We start from the raw sequence: 21415 nt of genomic DNA, 5'->3' as shown, positions 1-21415 counted from the left end.
CCCAGTACTCCAACTGGGTCAACTGTACAGAAAATAAGCACCAAGGGTTGGTATGGTTGGGTCTCGGTGAAATCTGGTAACATTTTTCATGCGGGAATATACGAGGGATCCAGTTTCATCATATCCCCACCTAACATTTGTTATTTTCCTTTCCATTTATCATGGGCATCTTAGCAGGTGTTGAATCTCATTTAGGTTTTGATTTGTCTTTCCCTAATGTCTAGTGACATTAGCCTCTTTCCATGTGCCTATTGCCCACATGGGTATCTTTTCTCTTGTAAAAAGGTCTTTGCCCATTTTTAGTTGGGCCCCTTGTTTTTATATATTCTAGACACTAGATGTCCCTTTGATATGTGACTTATAAACATTTTCTTCAGTTCTGTGATCTGCTTCTCTTTCTTTGATGCCCAACAGTTTTAATGTAATTATGTAGGACAGTGGCAAAATCAAGTGTAATTACTATGCAGATGAAGCCTGGCTTCTCTACTGTTTCAGTGATTGTCCCTGAGGTTTTTAGGTGTTATAGCAAAACAACAAAGCTGTCACAATTAGCCCTATACTTCCTCTAAGGGTTTTATGGGTATAGCTGTACTGCTTGCAGTTGGGTGTTTTTTTTTTTGTTTTTTGTTTTTTTTTTTTAAATAAAGACTGCATTCTGTGGTCTCATGCTTTGGTTATTTAATACATTGAGGGAGGTGTTGATCACGGTTTCATGGAATTATTTCATTCCATCTAAACTTTCAATTTTATTGGGGTAAGTTTATTCAGAATACCTTAGGATAGTTTTAGCATCTGTAATATCCTGTTGCCACTTGACGTGTGTGTGTGTGTGTGTGTGTGTGTGTGTGTGTGTGTGTACGTACATGTTGTTATGTTTTCTGAGATTGCAACTCCACTGCTACCAGCAATAAATTCAGCCACAAGGACCACAGCCTGGGGGGATTCTCTTCCCTCAACCTACTAAGGGAAACTTTATCTAAATCTAAAGAACTCACATTCAACGGTTCAGGTGGAATTCTGCTCTCTCAGAAAGACTGAATAGCAAATAGCTAACCTTCTCCCTTTGCTGTGTCTTCCAAAAAAACCAGCGTCCTTCTTCAGGCCCACTTAAAAAACCCTTGCTACACATGGTTCCTCCTTACCACTTCCTCGCACCTACTTTCTGACTCAGCCTCCTGCTCCCAGGTTAACTTTATTTAATCAAACACATCTTTGAATTTTTAACAAAAGCAGTATGAAAAACTGCAACACACTTTAAAATAATACTCCCCAACAGGTACGCACATGTATTTTGTTGGGGGCACATGAATGGAGGTCAGAAAACAACTTATAAAACTCATAATTATCAGTTCTTCAACAAAGTAGACCCTGAGGTCAAGCTCAGGTCATCAGGTTTAGTGTCAAGTGCCTTTATTCAATCAGCCATCTTGCTGGCCCTTCTTTTTATTCTTGATCAACCCTGAAATGGCTTATCAATTTTATCAGACTTGTCAGAAAATAAGCTTTCAATTTTATTGATTCATTTTGTGTTTGTTTCCAATGTATTGACTTGTGTGTTTTATTATGTTCTGTGTTGGGAGACTAACTGTCTAAGATCATAAGAAAATTTAATAAGCTATTTATTATTAATATGTTTATGCTCTTTCATGATTAGCATTATTTCCATGTAGCTTAGGGTAAATCAACATTTCTTCTGCTTATATTGTGAGAACTAACAGGGTTTATGGTTTGATGTATTGGGAAAGTTATAGTTACTATAGTGATGAAACACCATGACAAAAAGCAAGTTGAGGAGGAAAGGATTTATTAGGCTTACACTTACACATGGTTGTTCATCATTGAAGGAAGTCAGAGCGGGAACCTGGAGGAAGGAGCTAGTGCAGCGGCCATGGAGGAATGCTGCTTACTGCCTTGCTCCCCATGGCTTGCTCAGCCTGCTTTCTTACAGAACCAGGAGCACCACTCACAATAGGCTGGGCCCTCCCACTTTGATCACTAATAAGAAAATGCCCTACAGCCTGAGCTTATGGAGGCGTTTTTTCAATTGAGGCTTTGTTATTTTTCCTCCAGCACAGTAACTGCACTTGAATCCACTGCTGTTTCATCCAATAACTGTGCTCCACAGTTACCGGCCACTTCTCAGGTAGTGGCCTGATGAGACTTTTATGTTCCACTGGATCTGCCTCCTGTGGCTGTAGTTTTTCACTAAATCTCTATTGTTCTATTTATCAATAAGACTCAGGAGGCAGAGGCTGGGGTGGAAACCTACTAGCTCAGAGAGGTTGAGGAAAAACTAGCTGACCTCTCTTTGCTGGCATCTCAGAAAGAGGGCATCCTTCTACTCTGCCAAACCAAAAAAGACCATCACACTCAAAGTCCCACCCTACTACTTCCTGTGTGTCTCTCTATCTTCCAGACTCCCTCTGACTCTCTGATTACTTTCTGTCAACTAGTTGTTGGTTCCACCTCCTGACTCAAGGTTGATTTTATTTAATTGACACAAATATCCCACAACAAGGCTCCTTCCTTTCCAAAGATTCTAGCTTGTATCAAGTGGACATAAAACTAGCCAGCATGCTTGAAAAGAAAAAAATGAGGAAGGAGAAACTGTAGTAAGGATGTATTTCATGAAAGAAAAAGAAAAACTTTAAAGGCAGAATTGTCTCTTAGAGACTTGAGGTTGTGCAAAAAGATTAAAACAAATAGCATCAATTCAGGACACTGGAGAACACAAAGCCTACCAGGGAATGAGAAGATTGTCCACACTACACCCGCTCCCCAACCTCACAGGGAGCAGTGGGTACAAGTCTGTTCTTCATTTTACAAAGAGACATGGCTTCCATAATCCACAAACCCAAGAGGTCTTCCCAGGCTGATTAGCACCATTCCACAGAATGGCTGGGGTGCTGATGATCTGTGAAACAATCATTCCCAGCAAAAAGAGGAAGTCAACATCATTCAAAAGGCATAGAAGGCAAAAAAAAAAGTACAAACACAAGACATATAATAAAATATTCTTTTCAAAAAACCTATATAGGCAGTTCATTTGCAAATTCTCTTATAGTATCAGAGTATGGAGGTGGGGTAAATGTGGCAAAATACCTATATTAATACCTGATGAAGGGAGCTATGATTATTCTGATGTTGTTTCTATTTAACTTCTCATTTCAGAATTGTAGAAATTATAACATAAGGAGAACACAGTTTCCAGAAGTCCGCACAAATGTACAATTTCAAACTGTTCATATTTAGAATTAATATGTTGTTACTTTAAGGTTACAAAATTGACCCACTTATATGTAGGTAAAAATGCATACAATTTATGGGCACCCCTGGGGGTGGAAAAGTGAGGGAGCAGGTAAGCATGTGTGGACTTCACTTGAAAGAACCGGGTACACAGATGTCACTATGATGTTATGCCTAATATGTGAATGTATGCAGCTTATTAGCTTTGCGATGAATCAAGTGTTTTAAAACCATAATTCTAAAGTGTAAGAAATGAAAAAAACTACTAAGAATACTAAACATGATGGTCTCTTAAAAAATCAGTTTTCCTAATAAGTTATTAGATTTTATAATAAATTAATGTAGCTGCTAAATTCAAAATAAATGAAAAACACAAGATTCAAATGTATTTATACATGCACTGCAAACATTTATGGAATATGATTCTTTAAAAAAAAAAGTCTAGGGTCCACAGTGTCTCAGTAGGCAAAGGTACTTGTCACACAAGCCTGGTGATCTGAGTTTAGTCCCTGGGACCCACACAAAGATAGAACAAAGTTGTCTTCTGACCTCCACACTCATATTATTGTGTATGCTCATGTGTACACGCACATGCACACACACTGGCACATATGCATGCACACATTAATTAAAAAGTGTAAGGAGGAGTCCAAGGACCCAAAATGGAGCAATTTGGGCAATAAAAATAGAGTTGTATTATAGGTCAATATGTAGAAAGAGATTATTAGCCTACTTTTATGTAAACATGGAAACTCTGATATTTATTTTTTATTTCTATTCGTTATATCCAAATGTATTTATTTAAATTTGATATTTCAATGCTCAATATGGAAAAGTGGGAGAAGGAAGAGTTGTACAGCAGAGAGAGATAATAATATAACATCAAATAGATACTCAAGTCAATATTAGTAGAACTAATTCACACAGATAATATATACCTCATTTTCAATATGATGAAAGGGCACCTCCATGGGCTTCCTTTCCAAAGATGGCAACACCACTATAATCATGAACAGAAATATAATCACAGCCAAGAAATTGCAGATAACTACTAAGGATAATATATCTTGAATTGGAACGTGGAACAGAAAAGAGACATTACATTAAAAGCTAGGAAATGTGACTGAATCTGGTACTATATTCTTACTATGTTACTATGCAATATACTAATGAGGGTCAGTCTTCAAAGTTTTCCTCTCAAACTGCATTTTCAGAGCAGGATAAACACTTCTCAAGCTCTGAATACTGTGTCTAAGTTTAGCCCAATATCTCACTTTATCCTGTTTCTTATTTGGTGTTTTATTGTGTCAGTGTTGCACAATAAGATTAAGTGTGATACCTTCATATTTCTCCCCTCCATCCTCAGGTATTGAGAAGAATATTTATTCTTTAAAGGAGCATATGATCGGAAAGTATTTAATTGCTATGAGCATCACAGGCTTAGTTTTCCTTCTCTTCATTTTCTTTTGGGAAAATATTGTTTGGAAATTAAGAATGCTTATCCATCAATACATTTACTTTGGAGTCTACAAGAAATACAAGACAGTAAGTACTTAAGCATGGAACAAGCCAAAAAAAAAAAAAAAAAAAAAAACCTCTAGCAGCATAGAAATTAGATAAGGAAAGTAGGTGATGTATATTACTACCTCAGTTAATAGAGAAAAATAACAGTGTCTACTGGAATGTCCATCCTTTAAGTCCTGCTGAGGTATTACCTACAATAAAGTACATTCATTTTGATTATCATTGTGAAGAGCTAGAGTTTGTCTTTGTGAATTTTATCTATTGCTGACAACTTTCTCTTGCATTCAGTCTTTTATATTTACTTTTCTAATTTCCTTTGTTATACTCACTTTCAGTTTTTCTTCTCCTTTGTTAGTTTCCCAATTTCTTTTTAGCAAGCTTAAAGTCATGGCTCTTAAAGCTCTCATTGATTCTAACATGAGCATTTAACAATACATACATCAAACCATATATGGTGATATGGGTCTATAGTTCCAGCTAATCAGGAGCCTGAGACAAGAGGATCACAAGTTCAAGGCACTCCTGGGCTACAGAGGGAGTTCAAGACCAACCTAGGTAACTTAGACACTGTCTCAAAAGTGGAAAGTAATAATATAGGCTCCTAGGTAAGATGACAGAGCTGTTTCCACATGACTGGGGTAAGGAAAAGTTAGTATAAGAAAGAGTAGATTGTACTCCAAAGGCTGAAAGAGGCAATTGGAGAAATTCATGAAGGTCATGACATGACAGTACAGCTAAAGAATACCAAGGTAAAGATGGGTACCCATGAAAGAGAGGGAACCAAGCCACATGCAGCTCCAGACATTTGGCTTCTTGGTGGGGGGGGGGGGGGCAAAAGCTTCATCTAAAAGGCAAGCCAAGTAATGCAACTGAAGACACTGGCAGTTCCGAATGAGATTTGACACGAATCTAGTTCTTTTGGGTGGTAATCAGAATCCTACAGCTTCCATTCCTGGTTTTACAAAATGATGGTTGTGATAGAGGGTTCATCCTCAAAGACCTTCATACACAACTACCTACAAAAAGCACAAGCTAGCCTTGGACTCACATTCTCCTGCCTCTACCTCCCAGGTGCTAAGGTTACCAGTGTTCTACACCATGCTCATCTAATTCCCTTTTAGATCTTCAAAGTTTACTTATTACCACATTTTTAAAATGCATTTTCTTTTTTGAGACAGGGACTTACTATGTAGCCCCAGGTAGCCTGGAACTCACAATGTGGGCCAGGCCTTCAATTTACAGAGATTAGCTTGCCTCTCTGCCTCCTAAGTGCTGTTATTAAAGGCATCAAAGATTTATTTATTTTTATTTATGTATATGTATGTGACTTTGTGAATGTATGTGTCCCACGTGTGTGCAAGAGCCTGTGGAGGCCAGCAGAGGTGTTAGCTCCCCTGGAACTGGAGTTAGAAGTAGTTGTCAGTTGCCATGCAGGTCTTGGGGAACTGAACCTGGGTCTTCTGCAAGAGCAGTAAGTACTCTTAATTGCTGAGCCATCTTTCCATCCCCATTACCACGTGTTTCAGTTTCCCTGATCTCTTTGGATAAATTCCATCCTTAGGTTCAGGTGACAAAATAACTTCTCTGCATGTTTATTTTTTGCTAAAAAATTTTGTCTCACATGATCTATCCTGATTAGTTTCCCCTTCCCCTACTCCAAGCTCCTTCCCACTTCCCCTCCCATCCAGATCCACCCCCTTTCTCTCTCATTAGAAACAAATAGGCTTCTAAAGGATAATAGTAAGATATAATATAATAAAAACAAAGCAATCACAATAGGACAAAACAGAAGGAAAAGAGCTAAAGAAAAGGCACAAGACACAGAAACAGATACAGAGATCCAAACAGATGCCCATCAGTGTTTTAAAGTTTTGAGTCATTCTTTAGAGCACACAAATTCATGGTTTCTACCTTGAGAATAGCTTTTCCCTCTCTTGGCTCCCCACCTTCATTTCTGTGATGAACTACTTGTTAGTTTTGGATGTGACCACTGAAATAATACTCAGAAGCCCCTTGGAAATTGCTCAAAGCATCCATTTAGACGTGTTTAGATTTCACAAACCTAATACATTTAGGACAGATGCCTCTAACAAGATACCCACATGTATGATTCTTGTCTTGAAAAATACAGGATATAATTTCCAAGGAATTATCTGGGGAATCTGAAGATAAAGATGTAGAAAATGAGAGAAAGAAAATTCTACACCAGCCTGAAGAGTTTCTGAATTCCCCAGTTCTTATTAAGGAGCTCACAAAGGTAAGGGTATTCCATGGCACTCATATTCTGCCTTCAGCCCCATCAAAAGAACACTGTGAGCATCAGTCTCACTATGGTTCTTCAGGACCTTTGAAAACTCTTCTGTGAACTTCTTGTGACACTATCTGAGGGCATGACCACTTTGTCCATGATATTTCTTTATATAACCTACAGATATCCTTTACTAAATTGTGTTGTGTTGTGTGTGTGTTTTTTTAAAGATATACTTTAAGTACCCATTCATTCTGGCTGTGAAAAATATTTCCCTTGCTGTCCAAGAGAGGGAGTGCTTTGGATTACTTGGATTCAATGGAGCAGGTAAAACAACTACCTTCCAAATTTTGACTGGAGAAAAAACTCCTACTACTGGAGATGTGTTCATTGATGGCATTAGCATCACCAAGAACATCCTAAAGGTAAGCTATTCCAGGCTAAGAGGTGAACAGAGTAATGACTCTAGATTGCAGGCAGCAGGCAGAATGCTAGGGATAATACACGGCAATGGCGATAGGTACAGATGCTGATGCTGTGGCTTCTGGAGAGGAAAACAAATTTTTAAAGAGAAAGTAAGGTAATAAGAGCATAATCTATGACAAGAGTGTCTTTTGAAACTGTAGGAGTGAAAGGCAAATTCTCACCACAGTGGCGAAGACAAGTATCCCATGGGGCTGGAAGGGTGTAAGGCAGTGAAAATAAGCAGAGGATGACCTGCCTGTAGGGAATTAAGCTGCAACCAGAGCCTTGATCCATGTCACTGAGAGCTCTGAAACAAGATGGTCTTTCAGAATGCTTGCAAATCAAAGCAAAACCACCAGCCTTTGTACTGGTGCTGGCTACTGGCTGCAGGAGCTGGAGAAGATGAGCAACTCTGGGAAGAAGTATGCTGAGAGCTTCAAGCAGAAAAGAATGTCAAAGTTTCACATTTCAGAAGTCAACAGCAATTACTTACCAGGCCCCTGAGGAGATAGAAGGGCAGTGTGAACTGCCCACCTGGGACTGTCAGGATGCAAAGGGGATTAGGTGATTTATCATCAGGGAACAAAGCCTGAATTAAGAATCAACATCATGGTCAGAGAAAGTACCAAATTTAAAAGGAGACCAGGCTCACAAGCCCAACAGAAGCTTGCCAGTGGCTGGCTCTGCATCACAAAATCTGAGTAAATGTTCTCAAGCCTGGGGCATCTTTCCAGTGTGCCATTTGAAATTCTCTCACATTTTATGTGACTGGTGATATTTAATTTGTTTTGTCTTTAAAATGTTCTTTAGCATATCTTCTTATCGTGATGGCAAGAGATGATACAAAATTTACCATCTAATCATTTCTGAATAATTCTATAATTCAGTGACATTGTATGCATCAGCACAGTTTGTCTCTAGAAGTGTTTAGTCATCCCAAACTGAAAAATCTACCCATTAAACAATAACTGTCCATTCCTTCACTCACCCCTTGGGAACCACTGTCCTACTTTCTGACTGTAAGAATCTGACTCTGTTTTAGATATTGTACATAAAAATGTTCCTTTTTGCCTGGCATATTTCAGCTGCCATTGTCTTTAAGGTTAATATATGTATTAGAGGTCCACTCCATTGTATAATTACAGGACATTTTGTTTACCCATTCATCTACTATTTGACTATTACAAATAATAATATCACATCAGTATGAAATGTACTAGTCAGCTTTCTATAACTATAAAAAATACCTTAGTCAACTTGTATTTTAAAAGAGTCATTTTGTGCAGTTTCAAATGTTCAAGGGTATGATTTGCTGGCTCTGTGGCATTTGGTTTTATGGCAAGGTTGCACATCATGACAGGATTACATGGCAAAACAAAACCATATATTTCACTGCCAGGATACAAACAAGAAAATGGAAGGAGACAGGGACCCACTATGCTCAAGAACTTGACCTCTGGATCTCCCACCGGGTCCCACATCATAGAGTCCACAGCCTCCCAATAAGCCACGCCAGGGAGCCAGCATTCAATACATATCCCAGCCAGAACCATAGCAACAAACACTCATTTGGGTATGTGTTTTAGGTTGTAAAGTATATATTTAGAGATTTGAGTATCATAGTATATTCCACATGAGCTTCACCATCTACATCCTTGTCAGCAACACATAACAGTTGCAATTTCTGTACGTGATGAGCGCTTCTCTTTCTTGTCTCACTGGATTGTTTTATAGTATCCATGCTAATATGTGAAATCATTTCCCACTGTAGTTTTGATTCCCATTTCCCTAAAGATTAGTGATACTGGGCACTTTTCCTACATACTTGCTGCCATTTATGTCTTTATTGGGAAAGTATGTATTCAAGTCCTTTGGATGCTTTTCTGTTGCTGAGCTGGAGTGCTTATGTATTCTATATACTAATCGCTATATGTAAATATTTAACCCATTCTATGAGCTGATGTTTCCCTTCCCTTGTTCTCTAGTATACAAATGATTTTAATTTCTTTTTTTTTTTTGTTTTGTTTTGTTTTGTTTTTCGAGACAGGGTTTCTCTGTGTAGCTTTGCGCCTTTCCTGGAACTAACTTGGTAGCCCAGGCTGGCCTCGAACTCACAGAGATCCGCCTGCCTCTGCCTCCGGAGTGCTGGGATTAAAGGCGCGCGCCACCACTGCCCGGCCATGATTTTAATTTCATGAAGAACAATTTTTATTTTGTTGTCTGTGGAGTTTGTTACCAGATCCAAAAGTCCATTGCCAAGTCACTATAATGAAGCTCTCTCCATATGGTTTCCTCTAAGAACTTCATAAACTTCTGTATTTAGCTCTTTGATCTATTTTGTGTGACAGGTCCAACTCTGGTCTTCCCAATACCATTTGTTGGAAAGATTATCCTTTACTCATTGGCATCCTTATCAAAATAATTAACCAATTAAGGTATTTGAAAGATGGGGCTGGAAATTTTTATGTAAACCGAACTGGCTTGCAACTCCTGGCACTACTTCTCCCTCAGCCTTTGGAATGCTGGGTTACAGGCAGGAGCCAGTATGCCAGGCCTAAGGTTCTACTATTGGTCTTTATTCTGTTGCACTGGCCTATATATCTGCCTTTATTGATAGTACCAGTTGTTTGATTATTGTAATATTTGATACGTTTTTAATTTGAGACGAGTCCTTCAACTTCCTTCTTCATTTTTAAGAATTTTGGGGGACTAGGCTCCCTGAAGATTACAGATTATCTTTAGAATAGGTTTTTCTGTTTTCACAAAAAGGAAATTGTATCATTATAATTTTGATGGTGATGACCTCAAAACTGTAAATTTGGGGATATTTTTGGCTTTTTAACAATATTAAGTCTTTCAATTCACAAACATGATTTATCTATACACTAGTTTATTTCAGAAGTGTGTTATAGTTTTGAGTGTATAACATTTTAAACTCCTGATTAACCCCTTTCTCCACTTTATTATATTGACTGATGTCATAAATGGAACTGTATTTTTAGAATCCCTTCAGATTATATATTTAGTGAATACAAGTAGAACCAACATTTTTAATATATTAAACATGTTATATTACAAATTAAAAAACAAAAGTTAACAGATTAAGAAAATGAGGGTTTTGAGGAAAGAGAACTGAAGAAAACAAAATCCATCTAGAGGAGACTTTGATGAAGTAATATGTGAACTTAGAGAAAGAATGACTTTAGATGCCATGTTCAGGGCCAAGCTGCCATTCGGCTTTCCAGAACACCTGTTCACGGTGAAAACTGCTATTCAGCCAGAGAGGACCTTTAATTAGCCCCCTGCCTCCACACCCCTAGTGCTAGACTAGAGGCATGTTTGATGCCCCCAGCCTGTTTTCTGACTTTGTAGTGTGTTTATAGTGTATACCTGTTCTCCAGATCCCCCAGCTTTCTACATTTTATCCCTGATCAAGAAAGCACAGGACCCTGGACTGCTATGAGAGCCATGCAGCTGCAATATTTACTCAGAGACAAGCAATCAGGGCCTGCATGGTGTGAAGGACCATTTTAATATACTGAGATTTTTAGGTTGTTACTTCAAACCAAAAGGTTAGATATATTGTTAACCATGTAGAAACTAGCCCCAACCCCAAGTTGAGTTCCACAAAGCTTCATATGAACTCCACAGAGCACCCCTTCACATAAGGTCATACATTTCCTTTCCTACCATCTATGGAGAGGACATTGCTGCCTTCTGTATTTTGTGCATCTCTTTCAAATCACTACCCACCTCTGAGTGGCTTGGGCCAGTCCCTGTGGTAACTCATCAGTCACTACTTTGGGACAACTCCAGCTGTGAGCTCAGCTAGACAGTATAATTATAAATACTTCCACCCTCTGATTTTAATAAGTCTGATAAACTGAGATATTTTGTATTTTCATTTTTCACTAATCTCTAAATAATTTCTAAATTCTATTATGGTTTATTTCATAATCCATTCATTGACTAATGAGATCTTTAACTTCTACACCTTGGGAGTTCCCACACCCTGTTCTTATAGTAATGCATGCCTATTATGTTTCCTTTGGAAGTTATATGCCATTTTCTTGACTTTCCCCACCAGTTCCTTTAGTTACTTTAGCATCAAAGATGGCTATTTCAAAGTCTTTGCCGAGCAGATTTGCCATCAAAATTTCTTTCAGGTTGGCAGAGTTTCTGATTCCTGCTCCCATCAATGAACTGCATTGTCCATTTCATTGTATGCTTGTCGATTTTGCTAAAAACTGGACTGACAGTGTGGTAACTCTAGCAATTATAGTCTTCCCCATTCTCTGTTTGATACTGTTTATTGTTTCTGGGGAGTTTGGTGTTTTGTTTTGTTTTTAACCATCTCTGTGCTTAGAATCAGCCTGAGATAGAAGCTGAGGGTCATCATAGGTGTTTTCTGATAATGTCTAAATTATTTTCTGTAATAGGTAATAATTTTCTAATTTTACTTGTGCTAGTTGTATTTTTTATTATATCTTTAGTATATGGATCCTAAAGAGAGGTCAAAAGAAAAAAATAAAGGTGTGAGTGGAAAATACATTATTAAGAGTTGTTTTAGCCAGAGAGGAAGGGAATTGCACCATGCCAACTCTACAAGCATGAATAATCTAGGATCGATATTAATTACTAATTTAAGTGCAGTCTTTTTCTCTAGCTAACTAGGCTGTGTGCACCTACTGGAAACAAATTTAAGTTCTAAAGCACCCATAACTTTTGAGCACCTATTTGCAAAGCTGAGGGCTATCTTTGGTTTTGTTCAACCTCACTAAGAGACAGGCATGTACAGGGCAGTGCAGGCTGAACAGTAAAGAAAGGATCCATGCTGGCCATGTTCCTTGGAGCCCCTGATTAAGAGGAAGACATACATCTAAATACTCCTTCAAACTGAACGAGACCTGGGACTTGGTTTCTGACTTCTTAATCCCCATGAACATTAGAACTGAATATGAGAACCAGTCACTCCATTAGACTACAATAGAGTCACCAGCTATAATTTTGTAGCCCTTCAAAAAAGAAAAATTCTTGGTAGGACTCTTAGAAACATTGTCTGGAGAACCCCAGGCCTCCTGCCTTGTCTATGAATGTCCACGAGGTGCTAGACGGCTTGAGTTTTTCACTTACAGCAATTATTGTAATTAGGTAAGGTCAAAAATTGGCTATTGTCCTCAATTTGATGCTCTGCTGGAATACATGACTGGTCGGGAAATAATGATCATGTATGCAAGAATATGGGGAGTCTCTGAGCATCAGATTCAGCCCTATGTGAACAAGTACTTGAACTCCTTGGATCTGGAGCCCCATTCCAACTATCTTATCAGCACCTACAGGTGAGTCATTATGCCATAGCTTCTTGACTACTGTTGTCATTGATGCACATAATGTTTAAGTATCCTGATGTTGGGGGGGGTTGGCTCTTTTGGAAGACCCACCACCCAGCTTCCAAACAAATCACACATGGAGGCTTATTCTTAATTATGAATGCCTGGCCTTAGCTTGGCTTATTTCTTGCCAGCTTTCCTTAACTTTAAATTAGCCCATTTGTCTTTTGCTTCTGGGCTTTTCCTGTTCTCTTACTTGTATAAATCTTACTCTTACTCCATGTTTTGCTGTGTAGCTGGGTGGCTGGCCCCTGAAGTCATCCTCGTTCTCTAGCTACTACTTCTTTTCCTCCTCCCAGATTTCTCCTTCTATATATTCTCTCTGCCTGCCAGCCCCACCTATCTCTCTCTCCTGCCTTGCTATTGGCCATTCAGTTCTTTATTAGAACATCAGGTGTTTTAGACAGGCAAAGTAACACAGCTTCACGGAGTTAAACTAATACACATAAGCAAAAGTAACATAGCTTAAAATGATACTCGCCAACAGAACCCTTTGTTCCTGGTGTTTAACACAAGTGCCCAAAGCTCCACCCAAGCTTCTCTGCCACACAATTATCTGATTGTGTTACCATATGTCCTAGCTTCATCCTGTTGCTGTGATAAAACACTCTGACCAAAAGCAACTTCGGGGAGAAAAGGGTTCATCTGGCTTTCACTTCCAGGTCACAGTCCATCATCAAAGGAAGTCAAGGTCCAGACCTGGTCAGGATTGCTTACTGTTCTGTGCACCATTACCTCCAACCAGGGAATTCACTCATAACCAATATTGTACAGATAGAATGTACAGAGGATGCTGCTTGCTAGCTAGCTTGCTGACAGGCTCACATTTAGTGAACTTTCTTATCTAGCTCAAGACCACCTACCTAGATGAGCCCTCTTGAATCAGTTCCTCACAGATATAATCACAAACCCACCTGATAAGGGAAGTTAATTACTTGACTTCTTTAGGTGACTTGAGGCTATGTCAAGTTGTCAGTTAATGCTGCGTTGAATAACATCTTATTCTGTTGGGTTTCAGATGCCCGTAACAGTTCTACATTTCATATCCTGATTCTATTTGAAATACGGCTTCTGAAACCTGAATAGGGTGTGTTTTCTTCTCCCTACTGTAGCAGGAATCTCAAAGAGTCTTATTAATAAAATCAAACCTGAGCCAGGTATTGGGGTGAATGCTGGAAGATCAGAGAGACAGAACAGGCCAAAGCCACCTCACCTCGCCAGTTCCTCAGCTGATCTTATTTCCTCAGACTGGAAACCTCTGTGTCCTTATCCAGAATGAATCTCAGCTGAACTGTGCTGCTTGAAAGCCTGAAAGCTTAACCAGGCCAAATGCTTCTAGTTCCTGGTCTTCACGCCTTATATACCTTTCTGCTATCTGCCATCACTCCCTGGGATTAAAGGCTGGCTTTCTGGGATTAAAGGCATGAGTCACCATGCTTGGCTGTATCCAATGTGGCCTTGAACTCACAGAGATCCCAGATGGATTTCTGCCTCTGGAATGCTAGGATTAAAGGCATGAGTGACAACATTTTCTAGCCTAAGTATCTAGTGGCTTTTCGGTTCTCTGACCCCAGATAAATTTATTAGGGTACACAATATTTTGGGGAACACAATACCACCACACCCTACTGTTCCTATAATTCTGTCTTGCAACAGAGAGAAATGTAGGCCTTCAAACTGGGGTGGGGATTATACATCCTAATAACAAGTAAACAAATGGAGCCAAAACCACACCTTCTACATTATATATGCGGATGCACTTGGTGTATGTACTTGGACCTGATGCTTTGTTAAATCCATACTGAAGCTGCATGAGGATGTCTACATTTGTGTTTTGTTGGAACTGTCAGTACTAGGAGTGTCTGTGCTAAGTCTTTCCTGGATATAACTGATAGATAGAGTTTCACTTCTTCCATTTTTCCCCCTTCATTGATCTGAAGTGGAGGAAATAAACGTAGGCTGAGCACTGCTATTGCCACAATGGGAAAGCCTTCAGTTATCTTACTGGATGAACCATCAACTGGCATGGACCCAAAAGCTAGACGCCTTCTCTGGGACACAGTAATAAAGACTCGAGAAAATGGAAAGGCCATCATTATAACATCCCACAGGTATGGCTCTTTGGAAGGCTTGGCTAAGGGTAGGCAAGAAATACAGTAGCTATACAGGCCAATTATTTGGGGTCCAGGACTATTGAACAGTATATTTGATTGAGTGATGAGTTTATTGTTAGGAATTAAGATTTGTGTTAATCCTAATAAATGGGATAGCAAAGAATCTTCAGTGTATTTTTAAAAATGAAGAACAGATAGAGAACAGAAAGTTGGAGATATATTACATTTGAGGATTCAGTGTTCTGTTATTTATCCTTTAAAAATACACACTTCTCAGGGCTTGGGGAGATATCTCAATTAGTAAAGTGCTTGCTATTCAAGTATGAGGACCTGAGCTGAATCCCCAGAACCCACATACAAAAAAAGGAAGAAAGAAAGAGAGAGAGAGAGAGAGAGAGAGAGAGAGAGAGAGAGAGAGAGAGAGAAGAAAGAAAGAAAAGAAAGAAAGAAAGAAAGAAAGAAAGAAAGAAAGAAAGAAAGAAAGAAAGAAAGAAAGAAAGACAGACAGCTGGGTGTGGGGGCTGGAGAGATGGCTCAGCAGTTGAAAGCAGTTAAGCTGCTCTTCCAGAGGACCCAGGTTCAATTCCCAGCATCCACATGGCAGTTCATCACCATCTGTAACTCTAGTCCCAAGAATCCAATGCCCTCTTCTGGCCTTCATGGGCACTGTATACACACACACACACACACACACACACACACACACACACACACACACGGGCGCAATATTTGGATGTACAGTGTACAGTTGCTTTCAATGAATGTCTGTCTTAGTCTCATGTTGTTTTGCCTCCTTGTTTTGCAAGCATGGAAGAATGTGAAGCTCTCTGTACAAGGCTATCCATAATGGTGAAAGGAAAGCTCACATGCCTGGGTAGCCCTCAGTACCTCAAGAACAAGTTTGGTGATGTTTATATTCTGAAGGCCAAGGTCAAGTCTGAGGAAACAGTAAAGGACTTTAAAAGTTTCATCAGATTAACATTTCCAGGTAAGTTTAATTGTTCCAATGGTGTTACAGATGTGTTAACTTCCGTGGTCTGTTCTCACCATGCATGTTTATGTTTGAAATCTCATCTCCATGTATTACTGATGTTCAGTGATCCTCCATACTTCCTTTGTCACCACAAACCTCTGTTGCCAGGTTACACTAAGAAGTCTCCCAGACAACAGAGGCTGGCACCAAACTCTGACATCGCCTTCTAGGACCTCTTCCTAATTTGTCCTATCCAGATAAATTACACCTCTAAAGTCGTATTTTAACCCAATTCTCATTTGTTTTCACACATTATCTACACAAAGCATTTAAGAGATGCTCCCCTTCTCATTAAGCATCTTATTCTGGCATTCGGCTATCAGTGCCAGTATACGATTGTGAAATGCAGGCAAGTTCTAGCAGGTGTGTCTCTCCTGACAAAAATCCTTCTGCTTTTGACTGACAACTCAGTAAGCACCTCTCTGCCCACAGAGAACAGTGCAAGCACTAGCAAGTATTTTCTCTTTCTCAGCCTCTTTCCTAACCATAAATCACTGATGCAAGAACAATTTTTAGCAAACTCTTATAGGAGTTCCTGGTGTGTCTCAGGCTGCTGAGTTGCAATTTCATCTTTTGGGCAATGGAAAATAGTATTTGTTATACTGTAGGAAGGTAACTTTGAAAATATACTTTAACAATCAATGGTAGAGCAGACATTGAGAACAGATGTGAGGAAAACCAAATAATCACTTTAGCATTGGCCTCAGTGACTATGATTTCCCCATGAGACATACAGATGTATGTATCCATAAAGAATTGACTGTGCTTCATACCAGTGAGTATATGAGCAACATAAATTGAACTTTTTTTTCTTTTCTTCCTGTTCTTTTTTCTTCAGGGGGAGGTCACAAGGGTGGGGTTCAACCCTGGGAAGACTGGGAAGTGAGTACTAATAGGGGTACATGATGTACAATTCCCAAATAATAAAAACATTATGTTGGAAAAACATTGAATTGTAATATCTTCACATAATAAAAATTTTACATCAAAAGAAAAAAGAATGTACTTGTAATTTTACTAAGCAAACCTGTTGTATGTGTTCCTATATGTGGTATGTATATGTGCATATATATGTGTGCAGGTATGTACCACCTGTGCATGAATGTGTGGAGGGCAAAGTCGAGGTTGGACATTTTCCTCTATCACTGTCCACCTTATGCTTTAAGGCAAGATCTCTCTCTGAGCCTGGACTGGCTGATCTGTCTCTGACCTGAGATGGCTCAATGCATGATATGCCTGTTGTGGGGATAAGAAGCTGAGTTTGGATGCTTCTCATTTCATTACTATTCAAAGAACAAAGAGCAGGACCTTCTTCTTTCCAACAAGCTGCAGGACAGGGAATACTTTCAAATTTGATGCCAAAACTAGTCACGGACACTTCAAAAAAAATCAAAGGCCAGTGTCCCTAATGTGCATGGCAAAGAAATCCTTAACAAAATACTAGCAAACTTCATTCAAGAGCACACAAAAATGATCATTCACCATCACCAAATGGCTGATGTATCACTTAACATATACAAACCTGTAAATGTAATACCAAATTAGCTGAGTGAACAACAAATGTATTCACTCATCTTAATGGAAACAGAAAAATCTTTATACAAAATCCAACATTTTGTGATTTTAAAATTTTTCAACAGATTAGATACAATAGGAATTCTCCTCAATACTTATAATATCATATGCCACAAGCCCACATCTGACATCAAGTTCTATAGTATGAAGCTGTGTGGTGGTTTAAATGAGAATGAATGCTTGGTTCCCAGTTGGTGGAACTGTTTGGAAGGATTAGGAGGTGCTGCCTTGTTGGAGGAGGTGTGTCACTGGGGGTGGGCTTTGAGGTTTCAAAAAGGCCATACTATTCTCATTTAGCTTTCTCTCTGCCTGCTGCCTGCAGATCAGGATGTAAAGCTCTCAGTGACTGATACAGCACCATACCTGTATGCTTCCATCCATAATGATCATAGACTTTACTACCCTCTGGAACTGGGAGTCCCCAATTAAATGCTTTCCTTTATAAGAGTTGCTTTGGTCATAGTGTGTCTTTACAGCAACAGAACAGTGACGAAGACAAAAGTCAACAGCTTTTCTTTTTTAGAAATCAGTAAAAAGTTAGCAGGGGTGTAAATTAGTATAGCCAGTATTTTTTAAAAATGGAAATTCCTTTAATAAAAGTAAAAATAGCACTAGCCTATGATGTAGCAACCGACTGCTGATTATATATCCAAAACAAGTAAAAAAAAAAGTCAAAGTGATACATGCACTCCCATGTTTACTATAGCATTACTCACAACAGTCAAAAAAGAAAACAATTTAAGGGTTTGTTGTGGAATGACGGATACATATGATACACATATGGGAGCTAGCATACACATACACAGTAGGGAAACTAACCCTAAAAAAGAAGGAAATCTTGTCATTTGCGGTAACATGGATGAAGCTAGATGGCATTATATTCAATGAAAAGAGCCATGCATTAAAAAACAAATGCCATATGATCTCACTAAGTGATCAACATTTAGATACTGGATCTAAGGAAGTTGCATGGAAGTAGAGTTGATTGGTACTTAGTGGGTGTATGGTGGGGTGAGGTTGGGGAGATTTTGAACAAAGAATACTGAGGTGTCATAGTCACTGTTCTACTCCTGTGGAGAGACACCATGACCAAGGCAACTCTTATAAAATAAAGCATTTAATTGGAGGCTTGCTTACAGTTTCAGAGGTTTAGTTCATTATCATCATGGCAAGGAGCATGGTAGCAGGTAATGGTGGTGCTGAAGAAGTAACTAAGAGTTACATCCTAATCCATAGGCTGTGAGAGAGAGAGACACTGGTCCTGGGGTGGGCTTTTGAAACCTCAAAGCTTAGCCCCAGTGACATACTTCCTCCAACAAGGCTACACCTCCTAATCCTTTTCAAATAGTTCCACTCCCTGATGACTACACATTCAAATATATGAGCCTATGGGGGGACATTCTTATTCAAAACCACAACAGAAGGAGATAAATTATACAGTGTGATGACTATAGTTAATATAGTATACTCTTAATAATCTATTATAAACATAAAGATAGGTATTTGAGATACATTTTTAGATTTATTTAATTACATATGTGTGACTATTTTATTTGCATGTATGTCTGTGTACCAGACATGTGCCTGGTGCTCACAGAGGTCAGAAGAGGGTGTCAGATCCTTGGAACTAGAGTTATGGATGATTGTTGGCTGTCATGTCAGCCCTGGGAACTCAACCTTCATCCTCTGCAAAACCAACTGCTTCTAACCATTAAACCATCTCTCTAGCTCCAAGAGATACCATATTCTTAACTCAATTTAGCCCTTCTGCATCCATATGTACTTCATTATTATTGTTATATTAATTTAAATAAGTAAGTAGATGAACTGAAAAAATGGAAATGTCTTCAGGAGTTTTGGAGATATTGCTTATTTGTATGGGGTGTAGAAACTGGAACATTGCACCTGATAATGAATGGGTAAATACTACTTGACCTAGATGGGTGGTTTTTTCAGTACTCTTAAAAATAAATGTATTATGCTTTATATTTGAAATATGCCACAATGAAAGGAGCTCTACATGATCATACAATAATACATGCATTAAGATTAATATTAACAAAATCCACACACATTTCAAATATGTCATTTTCTTTAAAACATTTTAAATTAAAACATTTAATTAAAGTTGTAATAATTTATAAATTTGCAGAAGTTAATTATGAACTCACTTCTTCCCTCAATTGTATTCATAGTCTTATCTTTGAAAAAAACAAAAACCAAAAACCAAAAACCAAAAACCAAAACCAAGATCATAGTAGTATGATTGGTAGTTTCTGTACATGATTTCTCCTTGCACATGGAAGGACATTGTGTAATCATGAGACAACCTTGTTGTCTTACTTTTCTATTGTCATGAAAAAACACCATGATCTTGTCTTTTATAAGACAACTTACAAAAGAAAGCACTTAATAGGGGCTTACAGTTTTAAAGCATTAGTGTCCATGACCACCACAGCAGGGAACATGGCAGCAGGTAGGCACACATGGTTCCTAAGCAGTAACTGAAAGCTTTACATCTTGATCCACAAGTATGAGGCAGAGAGAGAGAGAATTATCTGGGCATTGTATGATCTTTTAAAACATCAAAACCCACCTTTGTGGACACACCTCCTCCAACAAGACCACACCTCTTAATCCTTCCCAAACAGTTCCACCAACTAGGGACCAAACACTCAAATATATGAACCTATGGGGCCAGTCTCATCACAACCATCATACTTGTTCTTCCTCCTCTCTCAAAACTGTGCCCTCATACACACACAACCAGAAAATCTCTATCTATCCTCAGCATTATGTTTAGGAATAAATACATTAGTGTTTTAAAAGCTCAAACTTTTACACTGGGTACATGAGTTGACAATTTACTGAACTTAAAAGCATCAACAATTGTTGTCAATTCCCTACAACAATTTACTATATATGTATACCAAAAAAGAGCAGGTTTTGGGGGGAAGGGACCACATCTCCTCCTGTGTTAACCCAACTCTTCACCTTTATATGATATAAAACATTAAGCAGATACAGCACTATTTTGATAATTTTTAAAGAAATCTGTAAGATTACTCACCTGTCCTATTTTCCTGTCTTAGGTAGTGACTTGAAGCAAGAGAATCAAGGGATCCTTAATTACTACATTCCCAGCAAGGACAACAGCTGGGGAAAGGTGATCAGAAACTGTGCCTTTCTACTACTGCATGTTAGGGGAGCACTAACAATTAGGGGGTATTGGGATCCAGGCAGTAGAATTGTGTCTGACATTGTGGAAGCTGTGGGGTGTTTATGTTCCTCTTCAAATGCCTAGAGTTTAAATGTCTTTGATTACCATCCTTAAATTCCATTATTAGTTCATGTCCATCAAAAGAATGGAGACAGAAAACTGCCTCCTCCATTTCTCAACTACCTGTTTCTTTTGCGTTCTGATTTTGCCCTTCTGTGTGTTCTTCTGTCTAACTTAATATACTTGACAGAAGCTGGGGAAAGGAGGAGGAGAGGCTCCTTGGGAGCTAGAGGGAGACTGCAATGGCAACTGCATGCTTTTGTTGTTGTTTAAGATGTTTGGCATTTTGGAGAAAGCAAAGGAACAATTCAATTTAGAAGATTATTCCATCAGTCAAATCACCCTGGACCAAGTCTTCCTGGCTTTTGCTAATCAAGACAACACAGGAAATGATTATGAGACAGAGGTGCCTTGAGATTCAGTGACAACTGGTGATACTGATTTGGACTTCAGCTGGGTTGATGGGAAGGACATCTTGTGCTTGCATATCTTCATGTAAATATATTTGTGTAATAAATACTTCCCTGAAAGAAAAAAAAA

At 38.7% G+C, this 21415-nt stretch overlaps 1 protein-coding gene across 1 annotated transcript in view; it reads left to right on the top strand.

Annotated features, from left to right (window-relative positions):
• The window catches only part of LOC114692174 (ATP-binding cassette sub-family A member 3-like), an 87464-nt gene extending 66049 nt beyond the window's left edge, over nucleotides 1-21415 (top strand). Inside the window, exons 24-31 of the mRNA XM_028867832.2 lie at nucleotides 4613-4791; nucleotides 6902-7027; nucleotides 7249-7443; nucleotides 12635-12822; nucleotides 14814-14984; nucleotides 15794-15975; nucleotides 20688-20761; nucleotides 21150-21415. Of these exons, the coding sequence (XP_028723665.1) occupies nucleotides 4613-4791; nucleotides 6902-7027; nucleotides 7249-7443; nucleotides 12635-12822; nucleotides 14814-14984; nucleotides 15794-15975; nucleotides 20688-20761; nucleotides 21150-21290 (1256 nt within the window). The 3' untranslated portion in view covers nucleotides 21291-21415. The remainder of the gene's footprint in view (nucleotides 1-4612; nucleotides 4792-6901; nucleotides 7028-7248; nucleotides 7444-12634; nucleotides 12823-14813; nucleotides 14985-15793; nucleotides 15976-20687; nucleotides 20762-21149) is intronic.

Source organism: Peromyscus leucopus, chromosome 1, assembly GCF_004664715.2.
Source record: "Peromyscus leucopus breed LL Stock chromosome 1, UCI_PerLeu_2.1, whole genome shotgun sequence".
NCBI classification, from domain to species: Eukaryota; Metazoa; Chordata; class Mammalia; order Rodentia; family Cricetidae; genus Peromyscus; species Peromyscus leucopus.
The sequence above is the reverse complement of the archived record's forward strand: the minus strand, read 5'-3'. Positions and strand labels throughout refer to the sequence as shown.